The 23782-nt window shown below is 36.1% G+C and overlaps 1 protein-coding gene across 1 annotated transcript; it reads right to left on the minus strand.

Annotated features, from left to right (window-relative positions):
- Positions 1 to 437: 437 nt before the first annotated feature.
- LOC122334829 lies at positions 438 to 2137 on the minus strand. Its single transcript, XM_043232729.1, has 2 exons — positions 1378 to 2137; positions 438 to 792 (listed from the first exon to the last, which is right to left on the minus strand). The coding sequence occupies exon 1, from the start codon at positions 2052 to 2054 to the stop codon at positions 1407 to 1409; it is 648 nt and encodes a 215-aa protein (XP_043088664.1). The 5' UTR covers positions 2055 to 2137; the 3' UTR covers positions 438 to 792; positions 1378 to 1406.
- Positions 2138 to 23782: the final 21645 nt, after the last annotated feature.

The raw sequence follows: 23782 nt of genomic DNA on the forward strand, positions 1-23782 counted from the left end.
CCGCTTTAATCCCAGATTCATTCTTCTCTTGACAACAAAAAGGAAAATCAATCAATCACTTTTATTTATAAAGCACTTTTAGCAATACAGATCATACATACCAAAGCACTGAACAGTATTAAATAGGAGAATAGAGTGATAGTGATATATAATGACAACATTAACACTTAATTTTTATTAAATGCAAAGACAGTTTAAAATCAAATTGACGATAGTCAATAGAAATTAAGCAAATTAGTGGTGACAAGGAACCAAGGAACCAAAACCCCATCTGTGACAGAATGAAGAAAACCAGGCTCAGTTGGGGCCAGTTCTCCTCTGCACTTAATATCCAGTTCCATTTTAAATGCAGCTATGTCTCTGTGTGTGTGTGTTGTGTGTGTGTGTGTGTCTGGTTCCGATGATCTGTCCACGGGGCTCATCTAGGTGTTCTGGTCTCTGATAAAGGTTATCTCTTGGTGCTGATCCACCATCTGATCTGTAGTAACACCTTTTTGTTTTCAGTGTTTTGTCTTTAAATCAGTATATTATATATGTATAAAGGGACTGTAAAACCAGCCGAAAATGTGTAATAAAAATAAAATACACTTACACTAAATTTTACAACAATTATTTAGGTTTGGTTCGTGACCATTTAAACAAACAACAAAGTAAATCAAGTTATAATAATTAAAAATATTTAATAAATTATTATAAATAAATAAAAATATGCACACAATTCTGAAATAAAAAGTGTGTGTGTGTGTCTGGAGTCCCTTCCTCTTATTTGCAGACCTCTTTTTATTCAGTGTTCTGTTAAGAAAGACATAACTAGTGGTCAGAGCAAATAACGTCCATAGTGCATAACATACTTTTAACACTAGAACTGCAAAAAGTACCTTTGTCTGTATTGTCAAATTCAATACATTTCAGTCTTCCAGCCACTGGCATTTACTAAAACAATTGTGTTACTTAGTACAATACCCTGCTGTTAAAATAATTTTGATAAAACACTTTACCCACTAGAGGTCACTGTATACTTAAAAAACTTTCCCATGACTACCCATATGGCTGATGTTTCAAAGAGAGAGAGAGAGAGAGACCGATAGAGAGAGTCTATATATAATGTAAAGGAAAAACATTAAGTGCCTGCTAAAAATAGCTTTGAACATAAGACAACAGGACAAAAAATATAGTTGATGACACAAAATAATAATTGAATGGCTCTAGGCATTACTGAAGACAGACATTATCAAAACAGTAGTCATAAGCATGGGTACATTTTTTAGGTATACGACGCCTGGCAGTTCCAGTGTGAAGTCCTTTTATGTTTTTGTGGTTATCAAAATGCATTCAAAGTCAATCCTAATTAGCAAATGAAGTGAAAAGAATACTCACATGATGCTTCATCGCATTTTTATTTTTCTTTAAAAACAAAGAAAATTGAGCTTCTCCTCACAGTCTCTGTTCTCCCAGTTCCCTGTCTTGGCATTGCGGGCTCCACAGCGGTACGGCTCAGGTGGGCATGAGGGGAGAGCGATGCTGGTCTCAACATTCTCCTCGCCGACCCAGAACCACATTCCAGCCAGGAAGCGCAGGCCTGTCCACACACCGTCTGTCTGGGCACTGCTCATATTTGGTAGCACGTTAGGATCCATGTAGGCCAGATCAGTATCGCGAGACCTACAGTACTCTAGAGCATCCTCCCACGTCTTTTTCTCTAGCACCATATTCAAGTTCTCATAGCAGAAGAAAGGATGCATGCTTGCACACAGCTGATAAGTGCAGAATGCAATCCATAGAGCTGGGATTCTGGCTTCCACATAATCCATTAACGTGCATGAGCTTTTAGTTTCCTGCGAACTGAACCAACTCTTATTATAAGTTCCTCCGGCTGCCATTTGTATCATCTGGATGTCTTCTTCACCGCTGATTGCAGAAAGGTCTGTATGATATGTTTGGCAATACATCCGAGCTTCTTTGCAGATCATTGGAGTGCTCACATAAACATGCACTTTGACTGAACCTGTTGTTTCTCTAAAGAGGACAAGCAGGAAAAATGCAGTAAGAATCATCTCCGCTCTGTTCTGGTGTGTGTCACATTGGAGTTTAAGGATGGTTGGGCATTTTTATTTATCACTCCCTGGGTGCTGACGTACAAAATGCAAATCCTACAGACTCATCATTAAGGCGGAATCCATGCCATCAGTGTGCAAATTATACAATTACTTTATTTCGTATGGAATTGTCAAAGTGAACCCACTGAAGATAGTCAACCCTGAGGGCTCAACCTTTTAAAGTGTCCAGTGATATATTCTATTTGTGATATTTAAATGTTCTATATAGATTCGCATGTAGATATTAATAATAACAGTAAATATGTTTTGTCAGTATCCAATAATGAAAAGTACTCAAACGACATCAGTAAACATAATCTTTTGGTTACTGAACTGTTTGGAAGCCTTATTGAAGATAACTAGCAGGGATATCGATTAAATACACCTGAACCAGCTAATTAAGGTATTCAGGTATTCCTGCTCCTGGATAGGTTTGTACCAGCTGTTCAAAAGATTTTATTTAAATAGGGACAAGTCCACACTAGTGGCTTAAAGTGCCCCCATTATGGATTTTTGAAAACGACCTTTTCACGCAGTGTGTAACACAGCTCTACAACGTCCTGCCGAGTTTTGAAGGGGTCATCGGATGCTAAATTTATTTTACAAGTTGTTTGGACATAAATGTGTTGTAATGTCGAGTTCAGACTTCACAACTCAGGTCAAAGGTCTTTTCCCACTGCTTGACTATGTCGGGGTAGCATTCAGTCGCTGCTGTGTTCACACTGCACAAAGGACGGCCAACAAGGGGGCTTCACGCTGCACTTTACAAACTACGTCATCAGGACCAAATCATCGGTATATCCTTAAATCAGATCCTCTCCTCTGATAGATTTGAGTAGTATTAGCAGTAAACGCTCAGAAAAACAACAACAAAAAAACAACAACAACCCAGTAGCAGTACATTTTAATTTAAAAAGGCACGATCTTTCCACACTTAGGTATATTAGGTGTATGTATGTGCGTATGTGTGCATGTGTATGTATTTTTACATTTATTGAATCTTCTTTCATTAACAAGATAAAAGACCAACAGCAACATATTTGTATTAAACAATCATTAGCTTAAGCATGAGTAGTAAGGACTGAGTAAATAAATTCAAATTTTAACTAATTTAAACTAAGATTTTGCATGTAGATGAGGAATATCTTTGCATATAGGAAAAAATGCAAACAGTTTTATGGGTGTATTCATGGATTAAAAAAACGTCTTGGATTTTTTCCCAAATAAACCCAACACAACTACAAACAGCAGCTGCTATACTAACTCACAATTTTACAGCCATCAATGTATTGCATTTATGGCAAATAACATCGCAAAACCCAAGATGACCCTGCTGAAAAAACAACAGAAACCAGAAATTGTTATGGTTTCCACTACAATTGACATCACAAACATTCTAACCTATCAACCTTTAATCATTACATTTTACTATACTGCTATAGGCTGCATGCTCTATAGTGAGAGAGGTGGGCAAATGTAACCCAACCCAAGTTTTTTTTTTATTTTAGCTGCCCCTAAACACCTTTATTTTCCTGATTTTTGAATGCCATCATGAGCCCTCTCTCCTTTACTTCAGTTTTGGTTTATGACAAGCAAAAACAGTTTGCTCTAGCGCCCCTTTTGTCATCAACATCACTTAATTTGACACGTTTTCTTTGATACTGAACCAGCAAGGCCGACTGGACGTTGTGGACTTCTCCAGAACGTTCAGATGGTCGGTCCACTTTCTTCGATTTTTCCAGGTTCAGTCTTGTTTTTGATATATGTATTGATCAAATAAAAATCTTTTCATAATCAGTGATTTTATTTTAAATTCATGCTATCATAGATGTGTAAGGTTTCGGGTAGCCTTCAATTTAAATCTAGATTAAAGACACATCTTTTAAACCTATCTTACACATAACACACTAATGAGCTTCTATCATTCAAATCTGTTAAAGGATTGTTAGGCTGAGTTAGATCAGCCGGAACCAGGAACACTCCCCATAACACACGGTGTTCTCATTACATTGTAAAAAGACTGGCATCTACTCTAATATTAGTCTGTTTCTGTTTCTCACTTAGTATCCAGATCAGATGATGGATCAGCACCAAGAGATGACCTTCATCTGAGAACACAACGCCTAGATGGACAGATTATGGACAGATCACCAGAACCAGACGCACACACAATAAGTCCATTACACAGTCTGACATAGCTGCGTTTAAAATTAAACTGGAAATGAAGTGCTGGTTCGTCCAACCAGACGAGAACTGGCCCCAACTGAGCCTGGTTTTCTTCGTTCTGTCACGGATGGGGTTTTGGTTCCCTGCCGCTGTCGCCTCTGATTTTCTTAGTTGGGGACACTTCATTTCTAGTGACTATCGTCGATTTGATTACAGAGACTCTGCATTTAATAAAAAAACTGAAGTGTTAATCTTGTCATTATCATCACTATCGCTCTATGCAATCTGTATTGTTAAAAGAGCTATATAAATGAAAGTGATCGGTCTGTGATACTGATGTCTCTTCAAGATGGCACAAGAAGCAAAAGATTGCCCTTTAAAATCATAAAGGGAACCACCATTCACAGATCAGTGGCCCACGTGAAATAAAAATTGACTCTTCTGAATCAACACATCAACCAAATGGACATGATGTTTGCATTTGTTCTACATTTTTGCATGCAAAGAAATGAGCGTCCACAGTCCTCTTTCAAATTAGAGAAATTAGATTTGTGTACATTTACCTTTTGTAGTATGAACATGACGTCAACCTTGTTGAGGGGGGTTGGGGCTTTGGGCACAATGATATACTCATTATCATTATTATTATTATTATTATTATTATTATTATATTTATATACTGATCATTTGGTTGTACTACATCCCTGATGTGGACTATCCTTACCTATTGTACAGTGTGAGTCTAACTGTAAAATAAAATTTTGACCGATATTTAACACCAAAATGTGTCCAGAGGTTTGGATTATCATGATTTTAGAAGTGCAGTTAATAACAGATTTAGATAGCAGAGCACTACACTACACCGCTGTGTGTGCTGCACTTGGATGCATAAAAGGAAGAGCTCAAAATCATAGTATGGGACACCCAATTACGAGTCTTGAAGAGTGTACAGGAGCTGAAAAGCCCACAAAGTTATCCATTAAGCATTTGTTGTAGTCACAGTCACAGCACAAAAGGCTCAGTCCAAAAAGGGAATTTATTTAAGGACAATGAATTTAACAAAGTGTGGGAGAACGAAGAGGAGCATAACTGGACCACAGCAAAAATCCTGCTGCTTAGATGTTTCAACGAGACACCCATGTTTAGTCTGGATTAGGGAGTCTGCTCATAATAAAACACAGTCTCAGGTGACAAAACATTTCTGACCCCTAGAGGGCAGACAAAATATTACAAAAAAAGAGAGTAACCTGTCAGGCTATACGCAAATGTAAAGGCAAAGAAGTTCTTGTCTAGAAAGCTTGGTACACACTGGAATGCTGCTTTGAATAAAACTTTTGCCTCTCTTTCGCCATCTCTGTTTGAAACAAAATTACAAGTAATTTTTACTATGATTTTATTATGACATTATTATTATGATTTTATTTATTTATTTTCTCAAATTTCAATAAGGAAGTTCAACCAACTAAGTGAGTTGACTTACTGAGATATTAAATGTATATAAAAATATATGTTATTCTTTAATATATAAATATAAATATGTTATTCTTTGCAGTACTTGGGCTGAGGGAAAAGTGAGCTGGGCCACAAGCATTTGCTATTTGATTAATAAATAAAAACATGAAACAAGTTAACTGTTGAAAACAAATAAACAAACAAAAACTGTTCGTTAAAACCAGAGGACAAAATGCAAAAATAAAGCACACATAAAACGTTATGAGTGGAATAATTATTTACATATATTCTGTATGAGCAGGCAGGAGATGCTGGCCTCTTCTGGAGCAATGACATTACTGCAGCAGCAAAGTTTCACATATACATTTTTATCATGTAAAATCTATGAAATGATGCAAGAGGCTTATGTATTCCAATGTTATGTAAACGATAAGTATGTCCTGAAAGTACACACCACAGGGAATAAAACCGGCCTGATATATGCGAAAAGCATTAAAATGCAATGACTCTTATGTCGTCACATTTTATGCTCTTGATAAGGCCGCCGAACGTAACCTTCTTAAAGCTATAGCATCCTCTGTGTGAAATGAATGAGGTCATTAGTCTCTGGTAATGGAAGTCCGGAAAGTGAATCTGCAACATTACCTACGGTGTGTTCAAACTTGTAGTTGTATGGACACAGTCACAGTCCAAGTCTTTGTATTCTAGGAGGCAAAAGCTTACATTTTTCTGGACTGAGCAAATACACAAGAGGCTGGTGTTCTGTTTAAAAGGTAAATCTGCCTAAATATGCTCTGAAGTGTTCTACGGCCCATTCACACTCTTCCTGCTCTATGTGAGAGTAACGCCGTTCTGGGTGTCAGAGACCAGTTGGCATATGCCACAGGTTTCATCGCTTTAACTCGTTGGAGCATTTATGTTCAAGTATGCTAGGCATGGCCCACTAGTCAAATCCTTCTTGAGCCCTTTAAATGCTTTTTCTGATTTAGATTAGCACTGCCACTCTTGTCCTTGCCTGGTAAATTTTGGAGAAACGAACATAACTGAGCAACATTTTTGGATCTAAGAACATTACAAACTGCTTCAAGTTTCTATAGATCTTTTTACTATAGTCCACATTACAGAATCCATGGCTTTTGGTATGCTCCACGAGCGCTAGACAACCGGAAACAGAATCTTCTTAAAATGATAGCAATGAATGGTTGTCTGTATTCAGGTGCTAGATCAACTTGCCAAAAGCCTTTGTGGGTATCCAGTTTTACAAACACCTTTGCTCCCTGCATTGCTTGCAGTATACTGTCTCCTGTTGTTAGCAGGCGTCTAGCTCTTATCACTGCTTTTCCACTTCTCTCAGTCTTCACAAAGTCTCGCTTCTTGTTCTGGAATGAGAAGAATCGTTGGACACCCACTCAGATCCTTTGTGCACCTTCTCTATTATTCCATCTTGCAGTTTAGATTCAACTCTAATTGGTTTTAATGTTTGCGTTTAATTGTTCGTGTTTTCTTTTGTATCGTGCAACACATTGGCCAACTTTGGATGTTGAACACAATGGATAAAACCACAGGCACAGGAGTCATTCTATGAAAATGTTTCATAGAAATAAATATTATAAAATATATAATGAAGCTGGTGGTGTTCTGGAGTTGTGCCCATTGTCTTTTTACAGTTATCAGAAATGTTCTCAAGATTTTCTTTTAGTTGACGTCGATTTTCGCCAAACAATGTTGATACTTGAAAGCACCAAAACAACCACAGCCATTCCCCCGACAGGACCTCGCCCATACTTTAATATAATATCTTAAAAAGTAAAGTTTAATCCTAAAACTTACACCAGCACAACTGGAAAAGTTGTATAAAACAAAACAAAATCAACATTACTGAGTTCTCTCTATTGCTGGAAATCTGCTCCGATAATTACACGGGGGTCCACTCTTACCTGATCGTAATACTTTTTTTATTTCGCTGATATTTTACTGTTTTTTTTTTATCTGACATATCTCTGTTGATCTGCTGTAATCCGTCCTGTGCACCCAAATCAAGCGGTCTCTTCACTCTTTCACTACAAGACACTCCTCCTTACTGCTGTAGTAACACTTGAGTCGTCACTATCCAAAACATTACACACACGTTAGGTTTTAAAAGTTACTACAATGTTAATAGTGCATTAGTTCCTGTGTAGTTATTCGTTAACGATGGAACAGTATTCTAAAGTGTTTACCAATTAATCTAATATCAACTCCAGTCTGCATCGGATAGGGTCAGAAATAAGGGAATCAGTTCAAAAGCAAATCTACAGAGAGTTGAACAGGTGAGCATCAAAGCATGATAAAATCAGTCCAACTGTAACTCTAGACAGAATGAAGCAGGAAATCAGCCTGAGGGACTGACAAATACAAAAGTCGAGAGACTGATTATCCAAATCCAAGGAAAAGCGGGGTATTACTACAAAAAAAATAATATTAATTGTCACCTTTCGAGCTTGAACTCAGGCCTCTGCTGTGGTGGTTTTGCTGCGATTTGCTGCTTAGCCACAAGAGGAAATGAAACGCTTTAGGCAGAGCTCCAAGCAGTGTAGATTTAATAAAAAAAATCTTTGCACAAAAAAAAAAAAAAACTATTCCAACAAAAGTTCTTCTCGGACCGAGGTAAAGTTGACGGTGCAAACAACAGAAAGGAGTACTTGACAAAATAAAAACTCCACGGGGGAGAAAACAAAATCAGTAAACTGCACAAAGAAAAAAAAAATACCAGAGCAACTAACTAGAGACTCAAAAACCGAGTGAAGAACACAGGAAAAAATCACAACTTAAATACCCAATGGTAAACAAGGCACAGGTGAACTAGATATCACTAAACAAGGACACACGAGGAAGAACTAAGGCAGGGGGGAACACAGGGGCCTCTAGAGGCACGGAGAATAACTGCAGGGAGTGGGACGCTGACAAAAATGATGGGATATTTTTAACCCAAATGTTGGGGTTCTCCTGTGGGGTCATGTTGTTTTAATATTGTTGATGGTTTTTTATTTATTTCTTTTTTGTTCTGGTTCAGTCTGTTGAGTTGTTATATAGGGTTATTTTTTTACCCAGGTGCACAGTCCAAAATATGTATGAAACAATGTGTATTTTTTAATAACATAAACCATTCATGCAATTTCGTCTAGGTGTTTCAGTAAGGGACATTATTGGCATTATATTTAGCCATACAAATTTTAATAAAATAGAGAGATTTCACATAACTAAGCATTTAAATATCATCTAAGTAATCTGCTATACTGTTCTAAAGGTCCCATTGATTACAAGCTCACTTACCCAACATGCCACTAGAGGTCTCGTTCACCTGTTTCTCAAAATATCTGTCAAAGGGTTTTTATACCCTTTGAGGACTAAGCAAACTACGCTTTGAACAGAGCCTCGATCTGCTTTTTTCAAAAACAACCCAACTTAATTTAATAATAAAAAATAACAGACAAGTTGAATTAATTTGGTTGAATACAGAGTATTTTATAAAATTACATTTAAACTTATTTGACGAGCACGTTAGACATAAAAGAATGTAACATTTAAAAGTAGCATTTTAATTGTATTCTTAAAATGTGTATAAGTGTATTCAAATGTTCTCTGTAATTGTAAAAAAAAATTGCGTGCTGGTGTTTTGCCAAAATCTGATGGGCTTCTGAATGCTGGGTAAATTGATTGACGTGATTTAAAGGGGACCCTGGTTATTAACACTTGTATGGCTTAATATAATGCCAATTATGTCCCTTACTGAAATACCTAGACAAAATCTCATGAATGGTTTATGTTATATTTAAAAAGTACACATTGTTTCATTTGGACTGTGCACCTGGGTACAAAAAATAACCCTATATAACAACTCAAGAGATTGAAACCCAGCTTTTGAACAAAATTTTTTTATAAAAACCCAGCAACCATATGAAAACAACACAATAACATGACCCAACAGGAGGAACCCAGCATTTGGGTTAAAAATATCCCATCATTTTTTTGTAGTAATACCCTGCTTTTCCTTGGATTTGGATAATCAGTCACTCGATTTTGTATTCGTCAGTCCCTCAGGCCGATTTCCTGCTTCATTCTGTCTAGAGTTACAGTTGGACTGATTTTATCATGCTTTAATGCTCACCTGTTTCACTGAAAGCTTTGATTGCTTTCAATTGTAAGCTTTTGAGATGTGTGTAAGGTTTTGGATAGTAATGACTCAAGTGTTACTACATCCTTCCGAAGAAACTGCTAGTTATTTGTATCTGTATTCTAAAGTGAAGATCATGTTAACCCACTAGTGTAACCCGCTGTGTTTTAAATCTAGCAAAGTGAATTACTAACCTTTTTTACAGTGACTTCAGTAAATACTAGTTATCACGATCTTCACTTTTTCTTATCTGATTTGCATATACAAATTACTACAAAAGGCAAAGATTTCTCACACACAAACAACAATAATAAAAATTAAGCCTAAAGGTTGCTGCTAATGCTGAAATTTCTCTTTTTATCACTCTTAATTTTGAGACTCATGAATGAGTCATTTACAAAGAGTTTTTTTCCCTCAGTAGAAGCTAGCAAATGACCCGAATCGAGGTATAGGTAATATGCATCACTGCTGAGTAGTTATAACAAAATCTTTCAACGTTATCAATCATTTTTAAAAGGTATCACAAAAGAGGTTCCCTAGACTTAAATCTAGTTAGTACTGTTTAGTTTAATCTTTGGTGGTTCTATATTATCTATCGCTATATGCATACATGAGGTTTAAAATATGGTTTGAGTACATGTGCTAATTAGAAGAACCTAAGACAATATGTGATAATATTATATATAATATACATATTATAGTATTTTAGTAACTTTATGGTTGCTTTTTGCTACTATATATATATATATATATATATATATATAGCAAAAATATATATATATAAAGTTACTATAATTACTCTGACATTTTTGTTTGTTTATGTATGGAAGAAAATGGCAAATCATTATGCAGAGGTGATGTAAAATATGTTACACAAGTAAACACTGAGACACACTCTTCAAAGCAGAGGAATTTTGAACCTGTATTTACCAGTTACAAGAAGTAAGAAGCAAATGAAGTACGTAACCCATGGCAGTGTTGGTACCAGAGAAAAGTAAAAATGCATGTGTTTTGCGATCCTCCCAATGAGACAAAAAAATGATAAATGTTTTGTTGTTTTCAGTGTCTTATTGTATTTTTGCATAATTTTTAAATAAGGTTACACTTGAATTAGACCTGTAAAAACACAAGCTGTGTTGAGCCTTAACATTTACATTCTCCGAGCAGAGTTTCACAAGCAGACATCACGCCACAACTGAATATGTAAATAACAGTTTATTGCTTAGAACATTAGGGATGAGCAGAAAGGGGATGAAAAGGGGTAGGAGATATTATAGAGGTGGGTACGAGACAAACAGTGCGGAATGAGGTCCGATATTAAAAAGGATTCAGGAAGTGAGGTGACTGGTGGGGGTGTGGCTTGGCCTCGCTCCCGAACTTAAGCTAACAAATTTCCTTCCATTTAATTTCATAGTGTAATGATTAATTTTTGCATTTTGTAAATTTGCAGTGTATTGCAAATCTTAAATTTTCCCATAATCGATGGACTTATTATTGAATGTTTTATTCTATACTGCACATTTGCTATAAAGGCTGCTGTTTTGTTGCCTGCTACCTAATCAGTCAAGGGCTTTAACATATGTATGCGTGCATGAGCGCCTATTAATAAAAACTGCTTGCCTTGATGCCTCTTTACTCCAAATGCTGCATTTTAAAGTTTCCAACATATCTATTTCTCTAGTAAACTGTTTGGAACTGATCTCTCAGCCAGGTCAAGCTACTCTTTAGCTGGTCTCCTCACCTGAAACAAGCCAAGGAGAGATCTGAAAGACTGAAAAACACCCTGGGCTTGATTAAGACTTAACAATAAAAAAAGACGTTCCTTGAGTCACATCTATTTTCCGTGAAGTAATTGCTGCAGTTCATTTGCTGTTCATTTGCATGTGTTTTAAATTAGATATTAACTGCGTACTGGAGGATCAGTGGCTAGTTGCGAAGGATTTGTGCACTCCATGCAAGAACTGCAATTATTCAAAGGCATTCCACTCCAAGAAGAAAATGGAAAATATTTTTCTGCTTTTTCTTCTAATTGTCCATGGTGGACTCTCAACAGTCATAAGAGTGCATTTTCATGTCAGTGAAGAGAAAACATGGGAAGAGGCACAGTCTTACTGCAGGAAACATTACAAAGATCTTTCCACCATCTCCAGTGCAGAGGAAAATCTCCTTCTCCGGCCAATGTTGGAGAATAAACATGCTTGGATTGGGATGTACAGGAACAGTACATCCCCTGACCAGTTCATCTGGTCTGATGGGAACTTACTAACAAACTTCTATCAATGGAAAGGAGGACAACCAAACGGGAAATACATTAATCAGAATTGTGTAGAAGTTGATAACACAGGATGGGCTGATTATATTTGTTATGACAATCTGCCTTTTTTTTGTTATATGACATTAGAGAGAGACAACAAGACATGGGAGGAAGCTATGAAGCACTGCAGAGATCACTACACTGATTTGGCCAGTATCACCACTAATGTGCAACTGCAACAGGTTAAAAACAATCATTTATTGGGTGAAACTAGAATCTGGGTGGGTCTGCGCTTTATTGCTGGTCAGTGGAACTGGTTAAACACTGAGCCTTTTGCGAATGCAATGTTACTGCCAGCGTGCCCAAGTGAGCCGAATCGTTGTGGAGCCCTCAATATAATAACTTATCAGTGGGAGAACAGAGACTGCGAGGAAAAGCTCCACTTCCTCTGTTCTTAGAATTGAAGGTGAGTGATAGAGTCACATTTGCCAAAAATATGAATGCATGCATGTGTGCACACGTATAATATAATATAACAATTAACAGTACATACATTTCTGTTTCCGTTACTCTTAAAATTGCAAACATTTTTTACAGTGTACACGAGTTAAACCCTCAAAGTAAATACAGATCTTAATCCCATAACTTTTGTATTTTTTACTAATGATTACTTTAACTGTACACCAAGTTATTAATGTTTCAGATTGTTTTCCACCAAAAGGCTTTGTTTTACTGTTTACAGATTCTTAGGATTCACTACTGCATCCTGAAGACCTATGTTTATGTCTCAACTATCGCCTGTCTTCTTACTTTCTGTAAATCTTATGTAATACAATTTTGTGCCAATATTCCATGTATGTAAAATACACAGAACTGAAATACATAAATTAATATCGGCAGCATTTTTGTTTATTAATGTATAAAATAAATTTGTTTAAAATGGTGTTTGTACTTTTAACTGGTATGGGAATTTGTCAAATATCTGCAATATAGCATTTAATCAGAAATATTACATTAGAAAATGCAGTGTATTCTCTCCATGTTTCATAAATAAAGGTATTTGAATAATTATACAGATTTATTTATTTGTTTGTTTGTTTCAGGAGAAACCTTTTGGGTTTTACAATAATAACTAGTCATCATCCACAGAGTGATTGTGAACAAACCGAACTTGGATTAAACCTGGAAAAGAACATTATCTTGTGTATTTGGTGTAATGCAATGCATTTACGCTTTTTAAAGTAAAAAAAAAAAACACATTATCCTCCACATGCTGAACATTTTAGTTTCTCCTCTAAACCCGGGCTTTCTAAAATTAGTCTGTTTGTACAAAGCTCAACTATCTAAAAAAAACGAGGTGTGCTCTCATTGACCAGCTACCCAGTACATTGTGATTGGCCGAATACCTCAAGCATGTAATGTAAGGTTCATAGGAAACCAACCAACGATTACAGATGTACTTTCTTTGCTGCATATCAGTATCTAAACTACATTCTCTTGTAATTCACCAGCCTAGCATATTCTGCTAGGCTGGTGAATTACAAGAGAATGTAGTTTAGATACTGATATGCAGCAAAGAAAGTACATCTGTAATCGTTGGTTGGTTTCCTATGAACCTTACATTATTTCCAACACAGGTTACACACCTAGGTTATAGTATAGCGGCGCAGACAAGACTTTCAAAGACATCAAATTTGTCTTATTTTTCCTCTTACGCCATCCTGTGGCCCATATCAAGAACTGATGGAATTCTGCTGATAATATTTATCTGTATTATCTAATTGTATGAACTCAATTTACAAAAATAGGCTAGTTAAAATCAGTCAAATCGATTAATATAATTATTAATATACAATTAGTATTTAGCTATATTTATACCTAGTGCAGTGAGATAATCATTTGCTATGCTCTTTAAAAATGCACTTCTTAAAATTGAATACAATTTCAGTATATAATTAAAATGGCTCATAAATAGTGTTATGAAATTAATGTTTTGATGATACTTTGTGTTTTGATAAAAAACTGCGTGATCGGAAACATCTCGAGTTACTTGACTGTAACCCTGTTCCCCAGAAAAAACGGGAACAAGATGCTGTGTTCAATAATGCTAATGAGAACAAACTTTGTTCAACCGGTTCCTGAAGCATGTCAAACACGCCGAGTCAAGTAACTGGAGACGTTCCCTTATCAAAAGGGAAAGTTTATATAATCTGTTTTATCAGGGGGTGGGTCCAGACATCTTCTTATATAAAATAACATATCTTTCAAATGTTTTATACGTAATGTGGACACGTTACACATCTTCATCTCTGAGGGTCAAAACACAAGCCTTATACTAGTAACACTATTCAACACCTCACTGGAAAGACGAAAGCGACCGTCATTCTCCTGATTATCATCTGTTTACTGACTAAAGCTCTGATAAGACCTGAACAGATGCTCAGAGTTACTGCAGGAAATATTACACAGACCTGTCAACCGTCTCAAGTAAAGAAAACATGATAACACAGCTGGCAGGAGGAAACGGGTTTACTAAGTCAATAGGATTTAATAAATAAGGAAAGTTAACATGACAAAAGTTGTGCTTATCTGAAATATTAACATAAGATTTTTAAGAAAATCTTGTACTCGGGCCCTTAGTTTACTTTATTTTGATAGTCCACTTCAGACAATTTACTTACTATAAGTATCTTTGTAAATACATGTCAACTAATTCTCATTCATTTGCAGTTATTTTCTTTTTCTCTCCGGATTTTATGACTAATAAAAATATCTTGGTACCCATTTAAGTCAACACGAGATCAGAATTGACATATTCAAGAAGCTGTGTCACAGTAGGGAAGAAAAGACGAACACAACCTTTATTGCATGCTGATTTTAAACTAGGGTTGCAGGTTTTTTTCTTCACCCCGTTGCAATTTAGGCTAATGTAAAAAAACAAAAAAACAACAACAACAAAAAAAGGGTCCATTTGTGACGCGCTTTTACAAAGAAAACAAACCAAAACGATCAGCCAACAAGAAGGACAAAGGGCAACTAAGAAACAACACAGGTGAAAAAACCCATGATCAAAGAAGCTGAGTATAAAAAAAGGTACAAGAAAAGGAAACGCAACAAACCTACAGCTTACAGCACACTTTCACTTTGCTCTTGGTCTTTCCAATAATACATTCATAGACATACTCATGACACACATGCACAGCTCTCATTTTGGGCATTGGTTTTCAAACAAACATTGTATCATGGGAAACTGTGTCTTCCAGTGAAACTGTGAACAGTGTTTACATATGAATCAGTAATTCATCTTAGATTGTATAATATAATAGAAAATAAAGTGGCTTAGTCGTTATGCCAATATGAACAAATAGATGTAATGCGACCAATGTGCTAGACATAACCACCTACAACACTTCACATTACACAGCTTTACATTTACATTGGTTTACATAATCTAGTTTATCTAGGGTTGAGCCTAGACATCTCCTGAGTCTTTACAAGAGTTTACATAATCTGTTTTATCAGAGGTTAGTCGCAGACATATTCTTATCTTCATTTACATATCTTTCCAATCTGCTGTCCCAAACTCTAGGCACGATTTGTTGACCAAAAATACCTGCAAGTTCCCTACCATCATTAGCGCAAAATGAGAACTGACGATCTGTTTGAAGAACTGGTTGACCTCCAACAAGAACTCAGACAACCACCACCACCCACAGCACCTGTCACTAACACCACTTCTTTGCCGACTATTCCATCCATGGGCAGAAACAGAGCTGTCAGCCAGAGCTAGGTAACCCTCCAGAACTTCAGCAAGAACCCATGCAGATCGATTCTGGACGAATGAGACCCACTAAGAGGCGAATGACCCAGGGGTTGTGCCTGTACTGTGGCACTTCTGGGCATTACATACGTGTATGCCCCCGCCGTCCCCCACGTCCTGTGGTATCAACGATAGCCACATATTGTCAAAAGCAGCAGTTTTAAAACATTTTGGGGATTAAAACATTAGTTTTAAAACACATTGTCTGATTAAAACATAAGATCATAGATGAAACTGTCTCTTGCTAGGTCATCTGTAATCTAATCTGAATTTTGATTTTAGATGGTCTAATATACCTGAACATCCAGTGGCTTAGTTGGTATGCCAGTAAGAACAAGTAGATGTAATGAGACAAATGTGCTATAACCACCTAAAACACAACTTTATATTTAAATTGGTTTACATAATCTAGTTTATCTGAGGGTTACAATTCTCAAAGTGGAACACTTGATCTTTAAGTAAATAAATCCATTACATGCAAATCTTTACAAGAGTTTACATATTCTGTTTTATCAGGGGGTGGGTCCAGACATCTTCTTATATTCATTTACATATCTTTCAAATGATTTATACTTAATGTGGACACGTTACAAATCATCCTCTTTAAGGTGTTATAGTACAAGCCTTATACTAGAAACACTATTCAACACCTCACTGGAAAGATGAAAGCGACCGTCATTCTCTTGATTGTCATCTGCGGACTGACTAAATCCATAATCAGAGAGCATTTCTATTTGAACATCCCCAAGAACTGGACAAGCGCTCAGAGTTACTGCAGGAAATATTACACAGATCTGTCAACCATCTCAAGTAAAGAAGAACAAAATATAATGTCTCAGCTAACAGGAATGAAATTTGACTGGATCGGCCTGCATAGGAACATATCCAACATAACGCAGTTTCTTTGGTCTGATGGAAGTCCGTATTCGTTCTCAAACTGGGAAATGTATCAACCCAATAATCTTGATGGAAATCAATACTGTGTATTCTCCCATCCCCAGTGGATAGACACTACCTGTAATTACTTTTTGAATTTTTTCTGCTACAGGACTGTCTTTATTCTTGTTAAGGAGAAGAAGACATGGGAGGAAGCTCACCAGTACTGCAGGACTCATCACACTGATCTGGCCAGCATCACCTCTGAGAGACAATTACCGCTGATAAAAAGTGAGACAAGGGAATCCGAGACAGAAAGTGTGTGGACAGGCCTGCGTTTCCTGGTTGGGCAATGGTTCTGGGTGAGCAACAGTCCTCTGAAGATTGAGACTTCACTGCCAGAGTGCCCATCTCAGCCTTATCGTTGTGGAGCCCGTAACAATAAAACTGATAAATGGGAGAACAGAGACTGTGACGAGAAGCTCAACTTTCTCTGCAGCTGAAAAGAAAAGGTGATGTAGGCCTAAAGTCATTTTTTCAAGTTAAGTGGTAAAACTTTACAATACCAGTGCATAAATATTCATTAATTCATGCTTAACTAAGGCACAGATAATCACAATTTAATGTTTATCTGATCAACATGTTTCCCAACTGACCTCCCATTTATGGTATTGTTAGTAGCAATAGCTTAGAAATTAATGCATTATGACACATTTAGCTAATAACTATTTATTGATTACTATAAATTATACATAATATTAATTTGTTGCTGGTGCAGATGATTAAAAAATGGTTTAGTTCTTCATATTAACTCATTGTTATCTTTGCATTAGTTATGCATGAATAAATGCATAGTAGTGCGACTGTATTGTGTTACCAGTTAAGTGAATGAGCTTTAATAAATAAACAAATTTAACGTGCTAAATGTTGTGCTTATATCAAATATTAACATCATATTTCTAGGAACGTTTCCTGATGCTGATTTTGAACTGAAGAGGAATATCTGCTTATCATGGAATCTGCAGGAATTTAGGATGTTTGTGCAAAATCTTTTGGTAAAACTTAAGAATAGGTGACACTTGTTGACTATTAACTATGACTTTTCCCTTAATAAAATCTTAATTTGCCGTTTTTTAATAGTTAGTAACGTAGTGGTTAAGTAAAGGTATTAGGGATGTAGAATAAGGCATACATATGTGCTTAATTAGCACTAATACATGGCTAATATTCTAATAATATGCATGCTAATAAGCAACTAATAGGTGTAACCATGAAATAAAGGTTTATCAATCTTTTCAGCAAAGAGTCCAACTACTTTCTAAAATGGATAGTTCTGTCATTAATGAATCACTCTCATGTCATCAGTCTTCCTCTCTGTTTAAAAAGACTGAACTAACCCTTTAAATGTACATACCATTATATCTAAGGCTTTTACAATGTTTTTAAATTGCTATTATTGCTTTTTAACTACATTTTATTTAAAAGTATTTCTTCAATTTAATCAATAAGCTATCATTTACTTTTTTTCTAGAACCACCTTTTCATCATTTTGTGATACAGTGTAAACTGCAAACTCATTTTGACTGTTTATGATGTTAAGAATTTTGCTTATCTGAAATAAACTCATTTTATTGTTATTCTAATTTAATTTCTTGTCTATTCACACTTTATACTGTGTCTGGAAAGCAACAATGACTTATTTTCATATTACTTATGCTATAATCTGCAATAGTAAATTATATAAGTAATATTAGCTTATGTTTTTAGTTTTCATTTTAAGCTTAGTTTCAGTTTTAGTATAATTTTATGTTCTTTCACATTTTTTATTATTATAATTATTACAATTTCTGTTAGGCTTTAGGCTTTTACTTCTTTATTTTTTTTTTTTAGAACCTTAACTTAAACTTAATTCCATTTCTTACAAAAGTACAATTCTAAATATCATAAAAAGGTATTTTCCTTCTCACATTAATGGTTTTAATTAATAATAACAACAGGATTAGTCTGAATGGTGCATGGCAAAAGTAAATAAAGTATATTAAGTACACTTCTTTTAAAGGATCACTAGCAGAGACAAATGGGGCTCTGGTTTTGGACACTGGGTTGTGTTTGGTTCTGTTACTTTCAGCAGTCTTACATTGCTCCAACAGTACAGTACACTATAGCACCTTTACACACTGAAGATGTTCACGTTTTGGGGAGCATGCAAATTAGTTCAAACCAAGTTTGTTTCGTCGTCGTGTTAAATCACCAGTTGGTAAGTACATCTATGTAATATTGTTTGTGAATGTGACTTTCTCTAGAAATAGCAGCATGTGTCTTTTTTTTGTTTAGTGTTGCGGTGAACATGGGTAGTAGTATTTGTCTTGGGGGAAAATCCGTGGTTACGTTCTCACCTAGCGGGCTACAGTGCGCAAGTACTGTAGAGAAAGTGTTAAATTAACTGATTGTAAAAAGTACAATATGGATGAATCTATAGCAGGTGCATCTAATTTATAAACGATTTTACCTTTTGAACGGCAAAAAGAGCTACTACTTTTGCAGATGGAGCATGAGAAGTTAATACAGCACTATGTATAGAATAAGCTGGAGTTGGAAAAAGCAAGACTTAAAGCCCCCAGACTGAAGCTTGTAATAGAAGTCAGGCTATCTTACTCTGGTAAGGAGGAATATCTTTTAGTTTACTTCAGATTTAAAAGTTGTTCCTAAATTTATTGAAAAAGACCCTGATCTCTGACCCTCTTTTTACCTTGTTTGAATGCAGATATCAGCGAGCAGGAGCGATTTATTATGCTTGGACACCCTCAAGGGGGAAAGTTCGGACTGGTATTAAGTCTTGCACAAACATTACTTGTGTGATATATCCACTGACTTGCCAGAAATATTTCCAATGTTGTAACGCATCCCCGATAAAACTATAATTTTATAGTTGACATGTTCTTGAAAACCTATCTATAGTCAATAGAATGTCTGTTGGGAGATCATCACAATAAAGAGTTAGCAGATAATAATCAGACAGTCTACTTATAATCTAATGAAAGTTAGCTGACATGTAGGTGCAAAGCTTGCATTTTTATACCACTAAGTGCATCCCATCAAGTTAACTCGCATTTGTGAACTCAATTGAACACTTGGGTAACATTTGGTACAGTAAATACGTTATATATAGCTAGTCAAGTGGGTTACACTTTAGACATTCTACTATACTATAAGTAACTTTGCAACCACATATCCTACTTAGAGTAAACCGTAAGGGTAGGTTTATGGTTATTAAGTTCACATATACCTGCAAAGTTTCTAATGGTCAGTGTGTGGTATGTTGTGGACCTAGCAAAAAAAAGTCTTAATATAGATACTAAGCAGAAAGTCTGTTAATACTCTAATGACTTCTAGTTGGCATATACTTGCAAAGTTACTTACTGTTAGTAGAATATCTAAAGTGAACTATATGAAAAGACTGTAAGTGTGCGTGTTTGGACTAAGCAAGTGTGTGCACAAGTTTTTTCTTTTTCAGAAACCATCATATAGGGAACTGAGTCTTACTGCTGGATGCTGGAGTACCCAGCTCAGGGCTATCATTGTGGAGCGAGACACAAAAACTGACAAATGTAAGAACAGAGACTGCGATGAGAAGTTCAACTTCCTTTGCAACTGAAAAGAAAGGAAGTTAAATAACATCTCACCATATTTTATATTGTAGTAGTTATTTTTCCCTTTTCAAATATATATATATATATTTGCTTTTTAATCTGAAACATTAATGTAGCAATAGTTTAGGAATACTTGATGAAATATCATTAGAATATACAGTACCTGTAACTGTATATTCTTTAGAGTGTGCATTCTAATGGACTGAATGCCATCTCAAAGCTGCTGTTTTAGCCAATATGTCCTATAACTTAATGACTTAATGAATGTAAAAATAAATAAAGATAAATATTTTTTATAGTTCTGTTTTTTATTTTGAAGTTCCATTAAAATCACTCACACTCTCCAAAAGAAGGTTTATAACCTTTCTCAGCAGAAATAAAGTGGTGAAGATGCATATCATTTGCATTTCTTTTAAATGAGCTTGACGTGGATGTATCGCTGAGTAAACTTTGAAGACATAAAAGAATCAACAGATTTGCATGTTCCCTGCAAGGACAACGTTGATGAATTTATTAAAGTGAATATATCAGACTCAGTATCATCATCGTGACGCAGCAACTTTCACGGTTATCCTTCATAAAATAACTTGAAAAGACATAGATCTGTTGCCAATGTCAAATTCAAAGCAGATCAAATAAATAAAAATAAAAATAAATAAAAAATCTAATAATCTGCAACTGCAGAGCTCAGGACCCAGAATAACATTTTGTGGACAAAACCTTGAATATAGTTCTAGGTACAAACTGGATTCCAAAAAAGTTGGGACACTATACAAATCGTGAATAAAAACTGAATGCAATGATGTGTAGGTGCCAACTTCTAATATTTTATTCAGAATAGAACATAACTCACGAAACAAAAGTTTAAACTGAGAAAATGTACCATTTTAAGGGAAAAATATATTGATTCAGAATTTCATGGTGTCAACAAATCCCAAAAAGTTGGGACAAGTAGCAATAAGATGCTGGAAAAAGTAAATTTAAGCATAACGAGGAGCTGGAAGACCAATTAACACTAATTAGGTCAATTGGCAACATGATTGGGTATAAAAAGAGCTTCTCAGAGTGGCAGTGTCTCTCAGAAGCCAAGATGGGTAGAGGATCACCAATTCCCACAATGTTGCGCAGAAAGATAGAGGAGCAATATCAGAAAGGTGTTACCCAGCGAAAAATTGCAAAGACTTTGCATCTATCATCATCAACTGTGCATAACATCATCCAAAGATTCAGAGAATCTGGAACAATCTCTGTGAGAAAGGGTCAAGGCCGTAAAACCATACTGGATGCCCGTGATCTCCGGCCCTTAAACGACACTGCACCACAAACAGGAATGCTACTGTAAAGGAAATCACAGAATGGGCTCAGGAATACTTCCAGAAACCATTGTCAGTGAACACAATCCACCGTGCCATCCGCCGTTGCCAGCTGAAACTCTACAGTGCAAAGAAGAAGCCATTTCTAAGCAAGATCCACAAGCTCAGGCGTTTACACTGGGCCAGGGATCATTTAAAATGGAGTGTGGCGAAATGGAAGACTGTTCTGTGGTCAGACGAGTCACGATTCAAGTTCTTTTTGGAAATCTGGGACGCCATGTCATCCGGACCAAAGAGGACAAGGACAACCCAAGTTGTTATCAACGCTCGGTTCAGAAGCCTGCATCTCTGATGGTATGGGGTTGCATGAGTGCGTGTGGCATGGGCAGCTTGCATGTCTGGAAAGGCACCATCAATGCAGAAAAATATATTCAGGTTCTAGAACAACATATGCTCCCATCCAGACGTCATCTTTTTCAGGGAAGACCCTGCATTTTTCAACAAGATAATGCCAGACCACATTCTGCATCAATCACAGCATCATGGCTGCGTGGGAGAAGGATCCGGTACTGAAATGGCCAGTCTGCAGTCCAGATCTTTCACCTATAGAGAACATTTGGCGCATCATAAAGAGGAAGGTGCGACAAAGAAGGCCCAAGACGATTGAACAGTTAGAGGCCTGTATTAGACAAGAATGGGAGAGCATTCCTATTTCTAAACTTGAGAAACTGGTCTCCTCTGTCCCCAGACGTCTGTTGAGTGTTGTAAAAAGAAGGGGAGATGCCACACAGTGGTGAAAATGTCCTTGTCCCAACTTTTTTGGGATTTGTTGACACCATGAAATTCTGAATCAACATATTTTTCCCTTAAAATGGTATATTTTCTCAGTTTAAACTTTTGTTCCGTGAGTTATGTTCTATTCTGAATAAAATATTAGAAGTTGGCACCTACAGATCATTGCATTCAGTTTTTATTCACGTTTTGTATAGTGTCCCAACTTTTTTGGAATCCGGTTTGTACTTATCTGCATACAAATTAAAATGACTTCTCCCTTTTTAGCAGGATTTGCACAGTACTCAAGTAATCACGGTCCTTGAGGAATGTTTGCATAGTTTCCAATCTAAACCATAATTTACATCAAATAATGTGTCTTATTTTTTATTGTGACCAAGAAGAACACAGAAAAGTTAAGCGGATTTACGAGTTTTGCAGTATTTCTTAATTGAATGTTTAAAAGCACTGGGCTAACATTTTCAACCATCTGAACACTTATCATAGCAACAAGAACACAAAAACTCGACAGTCCTTAACATTAACATTAACACTACTAACATCTCAGCAACATAAAACGTTTGACTGAAGAAAAGACGAATATAACCTCAGCTGCATGCTGACTTTATAATAGGTTTTCCTCTAAAAGTCTGTGTGATATTAAAATTGACCATATTTATTTTGTTAGCTCACATGGCTATTTTTGTGGTGAAGAATTCAGCCGTGCTAGTCCGCAAAAAATGGTTTGCCTTCACAATCTTGAATCCAAATCTGAAAATGCTTCTCCCCTCTAAAACAACGGGCCTTCTCTGGTGACATCAATTTGACGGCTTGGGCGTGAGCATAACATCCTTAACCACGCCCCCAACCTTCAGTGTTCTTTCTGAATGAAACGCCTACTTTACTACATCCAAGCAATTCAAATTAGAGTAAACAAGCGACGCCCCCTGTTTTCCTCATTCAGTAGTCTGTTTCTGTCAGAAGTATGTCAATACGAAAGTAAAATCAAAGTATAAAAAAAAGAAAGTAATAAAAACCAGTGGCTGTGTTTTGACAAATTTCAGCTTTGTATGCAGTATGTGTGCACTATGCTGATGGCAAAATTAACTGTATGTGTTTAACTGGTAAAAACAAGCTATACTTTGGGCTTATACACAATTACATCTCTTTTTAATTTCACTGGAGAAATGTTGGAATGATGGCACAAATGTATTCCTGCAGATACTATACA

This window comes from Puntigrus tetrazona, unplaced genomic scaffold (assembly GCF_018831695.1).
Source record: "Puntigrus tetrazona isolate hp1 unplaced genomic scaffold, ASM1883169v1 S000000647, whole genome shotgun sequence".
Lineage (NCBI taxonomy): Eukaryota > Metazoa > Chordata > Actinopteri > Cypriniformes > Cyprinidae > Puntigrus > Puntigrus tetrazona.

Bases quoted from the DNA above. Each gene is read 5' to 3' on its own strand.
- LOC122334829 (XM_043232729.1), bottom strand. From the start codon at position 2,054: ATGATTCTTACTGCATTTTTCCTGCTTGTCCTCTTTAGAGAAACAACA.